Here is a 9,153-nt window from a genome sequence, read left to right on the forward strand (position 1 = left end):
TTTCAACTTTGAGTAAAACTGCGTTGACTCGTCAAAGTCAACAATTCATAATTTTTGCTTGACAATGATCTACAAGAGTAACTCGTGTACCAGCAATTTGATTCTTCGACTTAAAGGTGCAAATTCTCTACATCATCATGCACAATTTTACACAGAAACTTGCACAAGTTACCACAATAATTAATATTTTTGACGTTCGTAATGAATCCATAATTACGAATCCATAAACGCACCTCTTCATGATCATGTACCTGCAAGGTAGTTAATGTGTTTGTCATTTCCTCTTTAAAAAATGAAATCATGATTTATAGCAAACATCCTTGACGCGCCCATTTCCACCCCTAATATGTCAATAAGTATAAACGCACAAATGTGATTCAAGTTCATCTATATGAATATATCAATGTTCAAATTAGGAACGTAATGCATCACCAAACATGTGGCTTATCAAGTCAATGAGCATAGATATGAAATAAGAACAATTCTCTGCAGCATGCATGCCCAATCTGAAATAATAACCAGTTTTATGAAAATAAGCGAGTACACAAGAAAAAATTACTTGAGAAGAGAACCTCATCCAGTTTTAGTATATTAGTGCCCCCTCTCAATCCTCAAACTCCTCATACCAAACGTAGATATGAACCAAAACTTCAAAAAATGAGCTCATTTTGTCAATTATATCAACCTGTCACAAGCTCCAAATATTTACTTATTTATCTAAAGTCATCAGGTCTCCCGTTCTTAATTAACATCAGTTTATTAGCGTAAATTCGAGAGTTTCAATAAGCTACAAATTCACAAGGCATATATTATCTATATAATATAATAGATACAAATATACTATATATACATGTAAACTGATTAGAAAATTTATGTTACACATATGTCTATAATTTATATATAGGTAGGTTTAAAATGTTAAATGGAATGGTTTCAAAAATATCAAATAGAATTGTGTAGTTACTGAACAAAAATAGTGAAATGGATTCCCGTGATACTCCTTGACCCATGCTAAATGTTACCAATTTTGACATGTTGTTCAACACGCTTATTTGCATCCATTCCCAAGCTAAAATACTAAATGGAAATCTTACAATAATGAAAAAAAAAAAAAGGTTAGTGCACCTGTAATATCTCTCTGAATAGCAGTGGATCCTGATGGACTCCTGTTTTAAACATATTGAAATAGAGACGACATTTTTGATAGCTAAGTTAATCACAACAAATCCTACTTTCTGGAACCATTTTCTAAATTTGTTAGAACATAAAAAGTCGAGTACCTCATTTCACTACTTCTTGTACAAATCTAAAAATTGTTAGATGATTGCTGTTCTAAGACACCATCAGGCCAGGTTGTAGTTCTGCATGTTGCTCATCAGGACCCACATATGTACAGGGAACTCATTCTTCACAACATAGTGATCTGAATTGCTGAAAATATAACATGATTAAATTCCGATTGACATTAATTACAATAAAAGTTTAAACATCCTCTCTATTATTTAAAACAAAGCCGTTGCATAAAATGCTATTGCAGAATGAATTAGATGTTATACGTTGATTCGGATCATCAATCTTCTTCAATACCAATGTATAAAACCAATCCAGAACTCAATACTATAGAAAATATATTCAGCAAGAACATAAAAAGTGAATAAGTAGTAGGTTGAGAGAGAAAACACATACTGTAATTTTCATATCTCAATCTTTAACGATTGATGATCGATTATAGGGATTGCAAGTTAATTTATGTCCTTTAACAAAGTACTCCAATTCACACCTTTGACGAGCAAAACTAATATACATTATATAGTTTATATACATTACAATATTAACCAACACACAAACTATATAATCTAAACTGAATTGAAGTTACATAAAAAAATTTTAAAAAAAAAGAACTTTTGTGTAAATCTTGAAAAAGGAAAGCTTCTTCCCTTTTCATTGAGATGGATTCAATTAGTTTAGACCAAAAAATTTAAGAGCTTAGGACAAAATATGATTTCGCTATTCCAGAAAGAAGGAGAACATAGAATCAATTGTGTATATAGAAATTACAGAATCACCTTATCCTTTGTTTGAATAGCCTCAACAGCTGCCTTCATCCGTGCAACTTAATCATCATCATCATCACCACCACCATTCCTGATCAAAATAATAGAACCTAAAAGAAGCATAACAGAATTAGATATACCTTTTTGAGAGTCGTCATGGATGAAGATGAATTGGACTGAAAATCTAGGTTACCATAATCTTTAGAGTATAATTCAATCGATCAAACACTTATAGTTGCAGTCCGGCACTTAGATTGGATCTACGTTCTCTACCTTCATCTCCTTATCTTCTTCCTTACGCCGTCTCTCTTCTTCCTTTTGTTTGTTCTTCAGTTCCTTCTATATATATATATATATATATATAGTGTATATATATATATATATATATATATATATATATATATATATATAGTAATCATTACACACTATATCTGACATCAATCAATTAAACTGAAAAAAGTAAAGATTGAGGTGTAAACCCCTAATTAAAAATTCGCACGCGGAGTATAATGACCATAACCCTTACCGATAAACCTAAACCCTAATGTGCGTGTTACGGAGTAGGGGGTGTTCATCGGTTCGGTTTTCGATTTCTTCGGTGTTTTCGGTTCGGTGTATTCGGTTTTGAAATTTTTTTGGACAAAACCGAAAACCGAACCGAAAACCGAATTCAAAGTTGAAACCGAACCGAACCGAAAACCGAATTCGAATTCGGATTCGGTTCGGTTTTCGGTTAAAACCAAATATTATGAAAAATTTGAGAACGATGATACTTTAATTTTGGCATTACTAATGTCTTAGTTATTTACAACCTAAAACAATGACATACTATTAAATTATCAAGAATTCGATGATTTAATAATATTTACAGCTTAATTTTGGCATTTACTGCTTCTATTATTAAGAAGAAGAACATAATAATTTGAGTAACATAATTATAATATGAGCTACCAAATCGTCATATTGATGAGAAACTATTTTATTGATTAGATTCCAAATTATAATGACATTAAAACATAGATATACAAATTAAATATATAAAAATTTTGAATTCGGTTTTGAATTCGGTTTTCGGTTAAACCGAATTCAGAATTTTTAAAACCGAACACCGAACCGAAAACCGAATTAAAATTCGGTTTCGGTTTTGACTCGATCTGAAAACCGTTTTTCAAATTCGGTTTGGTTTTTTCCGGTTTGGTTTCGGTTTGGTGTTCGGGTTAAACGGTTTCAAACCAAAAACTGACCACCCCTATTACGGAGTATTAATTGTATGATTTTATTTTTTTAATTTTTAATTAATTATAATAATGACATCACTTAAGGCTTTACATTTTTTCCCTTTTCCTTTTTTAATTTTTTTAATGAAAGAAAAAAGTTATTTATGATGTATCATGAATATAAGAGGAGAGGTCGCCAAGTCAAACATGGTCATCAACTAGCATCTAATCAACTCCCATAGTAGATAATCCTTAATCCTCAATACCGTCGGCCCAATTTAAATTCGGATTACTTCTCAGTTTATCAATCACTTCCGCCTCCTGTTTCCATCATTCGTCGCTGCAAAATTTCCGTACAACCCGAAAGTTAGCAATGGCTGCTGCTGCAACTGATTCGCTATCGGCTAATATCGACTGTGCACAGCAGCAACGAAATCCTCCAGTTGCTAAAAAAGTGAAGCATGAAATGGAGATGTTTGGTGACGTTCGGATTGATAATTATTACTGGCTTCGTGATGATTCTCGTTCGAATCCTGAGATGCTTTCGTATCTGGAGCAAGAGAATTCGTATACTGATTACATCATGTCTGGCATGTTAATAAATTAACTTATTTTTATGTACAATTATTAATATACCAATAATGATGTATACTTGTGTGATAAATAATCTTTCATGTGTATATGTATATTTGTATCTATGCATTTATGTTGTGTATTATAAGTTCTATATATGAATAATCATAACTGTGAAAGAGTTATTGACTTTTTGAGTACTAGGGTAAAAAACTAGTATTTGTTAAAATTATAAACCCTAATCCTAGTGACCATAGGAATTTCGAAAAGATGTTATAGTAAATTGATAGGATAAATAGGAGATTAAACACCTAAGATAATGTGTGATTTTATAAAATTTGGAGGATCACATATATTAACGTTTAATTTTAATTTTATGTTAGTTAGAAGCTAAAAAAATACCTAAATTTGAGGAAATGTAATAATGAATGCCATAAAATTCCAAAATTGGATTCTGGAGTTTGTCATGGTCTCTGCCAGTTTCAATAATAAAACAAGTTATACTTAAGGATAATGATTTATCAACATGAATTTATGCTCTAAAACATGAATTTGCTGAAATTTTAGGGACCAAACATCTGGAAGATGCGATTTATGCTGAGATAAGAGGCCGCATTAAAGAGGATGATATATCTGCACCCATACGCAAAGGGCCTTACTACTATTACGAGCGCACTTTGGAGGGGAAGGAGTATAAGACACATTGCCGACGCCTTGTAGTAAACAGTGATGATGTAATGCCATCAGTTGATGATGTCATGCCAACAGGACCAGATGCTCCTCAAGAACATGTGATATTGGATGAAAATCTTAAGGCTAAAGAGCATACGTATTATAGCATCGGTGCTTTTAAAGTGAGCAAATTTTCTTCTTGCGTAATTTATGATTAATTTTCTTCTTGTGTAATTCATGATCTCATCTTTTTTAATAATAAAAGAGTGTGCATTTCAGACTGATTTTAATCAACTGTTTGTCCAAATGAACTATCTTTAGACCAGTCCAAATCATAAATTGGTAGCGTATGCAGAAGATACTAAAGGAGATGAGATATATACTATACATGTGATGGATGCTGAAACTCGTTTACCGGTGGGTGAGCCCTTGGTTAGTGTAGTTGGTTATTTTGAATGGGTAGGTGATGAGGCTTTGATGTACATCACAATGGATGAGATTTTGAGGCCATATAAGGTAATCATTTTTAAGCTGGTCTGAATTTATCATCTTTCTGAAGTATCAAATTTCTACTATGGAGATTTTTCGTGTGTACAGGTGTGGTTTCATAAGTTGGGTACAAATCAATCAACTGATTCATGTCTATATCATGAAAAGGATGATATGTTTTCTATAGATCTTGTAGCTTCCGAAAGCAAAAAATATCTATTTGTTGGATCAGAAAGTAAAACTACTAGGTCTATATTCTATTTCGATATCTCAAAGCCCGACAACGGTCTTATGGTTTTAACACCCCGATCAGAGGGTATCGATACATCAGTCAGCCATCGTGGCAATCATTTTTTCATTAAAAAAAGGAGTGCTGAAACTTTCAATTCAGAACTATTAGCTTGTCCACTGGATGATGTAAATGCAACTGTAACCCTGATACCTCATAGAGAAAGGTAACGATGAACTTTCATATTAAAATCCTTAAAAGTTGTGTCACTCTTTATACTTTCTACTGTCATTTCATTAATTATAATTTCTCTATCTATTATTTAATCATGTTTTTTTTTACTTGGCTTATACACTTTCCCTTTGTTTTGTATATGTTAATTGTTCTGTTCCAGTGTAAAAATACAGGATGTGACGCTTTTTAGTGATCATCTTGTCGTTTACGAGCGTCAAGAAGGTCTACCTCGGGTAACTTATTATTCTCTTCCACCTTTCGGTGAACCACTTCACACTCTCCAAGGTGGCCGATCTGTTGACTTTATTGACCCCGTTTATTCAGTTGAGCCTATCGAGTCACAATTTTCTTCAAGTATATTACGGTTTGAGTATAGTTCTTTGAGAACACCCACTTCTACATACGATTACGATATGAATACGGGAGTTTCAGTTGTCAAGAAAATTGAAACGGTACGCTAATGGTCGTTATTATTAAACCTACCTTGCTTTCTCTTCTTTTTATTTGTAATATATACTTTCTCATACCTTTACTGCTATTATGTTTTGACACTTCAACATCACCTACAAACACTCGTTTATTTCATAAATTAATACAAAATATGTGTTTGATATCTATGTTTTGATATAATCAGGTACTTGGTGGTTTTAATGCCTCAAAATATGTAACCAAAAGGAAGTGGGCAGTTGCTAAAGATGGTACTCATGTTCCTATGTCAATTGTCTATCGAAAGGATCTGGTTAAGCTTGACGGAACTGATCCATTGTTTCTGTATGGCTATGGATCATATGAGGTAATACATTATACATGTACAACTTTCACTTGCTCAAATCCGTATTAAAAGGAACTAAGCATGATAAATGATTATAAGTTGTTGTCATGTATGTATGCAATTCTAAAGCAGCCAGTATTTTGATTTAGGAGTAAAAACACATTTCCTTTAAATCTTACTATAAAGATATTGTCTTTAAGCATCAGATGGCATGCTTAAAGTTGTGACTTGTGCTTTTTCATCTGTCCTGCAGCCATGCATTGATCCTATTTTTAAAACGTCACGGTTGTATTTATTAGACCGTGGTTTTATATATGTAATTGCTCACATTCGTGGTGGTGGAGAAATGGGGAGGAAGTGGTATGAAAACGGGAAATATCTTCATAAAAAGAATACTTTTACCGATTTTATCGACTGTGCAGAGTATCTGATAGAGAAGAAATACTGTACCAAAGAAAAATTGTGCATTTTTGGAGGAAGTGCAGGGGGGTTGCTTATGGGCGCTGTTTTAAACATGCGACCCGATTTATTTAAAGCCGCTGTTGCAAGGGTACCTTTTGTAGATGTTGTGACTACAATGCTCGATCCAACAATTCCTCTAACGACAGCTGAATGGGAGGTGATATATCATCATATATGTTACATTCCACTTATTAATATACGTATGCTTTTTACATTACAACAATTAGTACTAGAGTTGGCAAAACGGGTATGTCAGGCGGGTTGGGTAATGGGTCAAATGATGTAACTTTTATGTCCATTTGACAAGTCTGATCAATTCTCTTTACCAACGTTTTTTTAATTAAAATGTTACATTTTATAAATGATTGATGATATTGATATTGATATGGTGAGAGTATGCTTACATTTTATAATATAAGAATGGTTAGGTAACAATAAGATAAGATGATGATTTAGGATATTGTGAACGTTTGACTACGTATTTAGGGACTCTTGACCCATTCAACCCACACTTTACTTCTTTAATTTTGCCTCATATGAGTGTCGAAAGTGATCTTCAAAATTTGAGTATAAGAGCTTTGAGGAAAATGGTGGATTTGTAAGTTTTTCCTATAGCTAATTTCTTGTAGATGACATCATCATATATTGCAGGAATGGGGTGATCCTCGTAAAGAGGAGTACTATTTCTACATGAAATCATATTCACCTGTTGATAATGTGAGTAACACTGACCCATATCATCATCATCATCTATTAGAGTTACCTTAATGTTTTAAAAGTCATGAGAACCATGTGAAAGATTATTAAATCTTGAATTCAATCATTGATGGATTTCTTGTTAACAGGTAAAGGCACAGAATTATCCGGCCATACTTGTTACTGCCGGATTAAACGGTAGGCCGTTACAATTCAGCTTCTGTGTTAATGTGATAACTTCTCCATCCATATTCCTTTTATAATATCACACATTATCTTACGTGTTTACTTCCAAATAAGCGTTGGCTAAAATTGAGAGAGAGAGGAGAGTGTGTGTGTGTGTGTCTATACCCTTGTATTTCAGTACACTATTTGTATGCTACCGATTTGGAACATTTATATTTTGCAGATCCACGAGTACTTTATTCTGAACCTGCTAAGTTCGTTGCCAAATTGAGAGAGATGAAAACAGATGATAATGTGTTGCTGTTTAAATGTGAGATGGGAGCAGGCCACTTTTCAAAGTCAGGAAGGTAACGTTTTAGGAATTTGGTGATATGTCTGATTTAGTTATCGTTAGCAGATTATATATTTGACACTGCATCTGTTCGTGTAATTTATGCATCGTGGTAATAATTTACAGATTTGAGAAGCTTCAAGAGGATGCATTTACCTACACCTTCATTCTGAAGATGCTCAACATGGTCCCTGCTCTTGGTTAAACTTGTGTTGCATTAAGGTTGTTAATAATAAGTTGCTTTTCAAAATCCTTTTCTTATTCTATATGACGATATTACGTTATTATAGGCAATTGAAGTTTTATCCTTTTGATCCACATGACTGCTTACTTTATATGAGGGGCAGAGGGGGACTCTTGTATTACTGAATTTAATAAAATTAGGATATGGAAATAATTGTTACTTCGAATATTAACGTTCAGACGTAACTTAATCTATCTAAGTTACTTAATTTATAATTATTTTGATATTAAAATAATTCTCTAATTTAATTAAACAAATAACAGTCTTGATACTTTATTGAATTTATTCGAACATTTCCCCCAAAATAGAGATTTGTCTTATTAATTAACTCTTACTAAAATTCACTTAGAATATAATTTGAGTATCACATACGATAAAGATTTAATACTGTAAAATAGTATAGAGTAATGAATATATGTTTGATAAATTAATAAGTCTTTTCCTTTAAACCTTGTGTTGTAGCTCATGTGGTAGTGACTTGCTTCTCTTAGCGAGAGGTCAGGATTTCGACTCCCGTGAGGTGCCGCATTGCACACAAGATTGCCCCTTAACCCTTGAATTCCACCCAAAGGTGTCTTTCGCACATTGCGTTGCGCGGGCAGTGGGGGAGGTGGTTTTTACGGCCCATGCCCTCGGATTGGGTCGGGTTTCTTCCTGGGCAGCAGTTGGGGGCGGTTATGTAACTGCGAAAGATGAACGCGTGGGTGGTTTAGTCTCCCTGGATGATCCTGCTGTTAAAAAAAAGTATTTCCCTTGACTTTAGACTGACGATTATTAACTACATTATTACGTTAACAATGACCCTGTGAAATATTTTTATTCTTTAGATTTAAACTTTTTCGATTGAAATATTAATTAACTACATTAACAATTCTGGTTCAAGAAGCCGAGATGAAGAAATTCACGAAATTTGCAAATGACATACGAGTCGGTCGATGGGTTCATTATCCTCGGTTTTTCGTTTATTAGATGGTTTTTGATCTGCAGTTGACAG

At 33.3% G+C, this 9,153-nt stretch overlaps 1 protein-coding gene and 1 long non-coding RNA gene across 3 annotated transcripts; one reads left to right on the forward strand and one right to left on the reverse strand.

Moving 5' to 3' along the window:
• Positions 1–234: 234 nt before the first annotated feature.
• Positions 235–2,379, reverse strand: LOC139861202 (uncharacterized). Its single transcript, XR_011763683.1, has 3 exons — positions 2,248–2,379; positions 2,067–2,164; positions 235–1,431 (listed from the first exon to the last, which is right to left on the reverse strand). It is a non-coding gene; the product is annotated as an uncharacterized lncRNA (long non-coding RNA).
• Positions 2,380–3,463: 1,084 nt separating this feature from the next.
• LOC139861206 (uncharacterized) lies at positions 3,464–8,377 on the forward strand. Of its 2 annotated transcripts, none has more exons than XM_071849527.1 (11): positions 3,464–3,861; positions 4,412–4,698; positions 4,838–5,032; positions 5,114–5,460; positions 5,629–5,920; positions 6,103–6,261; positions 6,494–6,859; positions 7,354–7,419; positions 7,548–7,596; positions 7,808–7,931; positions 8,042–8,377. In XM_071849527.1, the coding sequence occupies exons 1-11, from the start codon at positions 3,645–3,647 to the stop codon at positions 8,118–8,120; spliced, it is 2,181 nt and encodes a 726-aa protein (XP_071705628.1). In that variant the 5' UTR covers positions 3,464–3,644; the 3' UTR covers positions 8,121–8,377. The 2 variants fall into 2 exon arrangements, with proteins under 2 accessions (XP_071705628.1, XP_071705634.1); XM_071849533.1 differs by having other exon boundaries at positions 3,464–3,856.
• The last annotated feature ends 776 nt before the right edge of the window (positions 8,378–9,153 follow it).

The sequence above is a fragment of the Rutidosis leptorrhynchoides genome, chromosome 1 (genome assembly GCF_046630445.1).
Source record: "Rutidosis leptorrhynchoides isolate AG116_Rl617_1_P2 chromosome 1, CSIRO_AGI_Rlap_v1, whole genome shotgun sequence".
Lineage (NCBI taxonomy): Eukaryota > Viridiplantae > Streptophyta > Magnoliopsida > Asterales > Asteraceae > Rutidosis > Rutidosis leptorrhynchoides.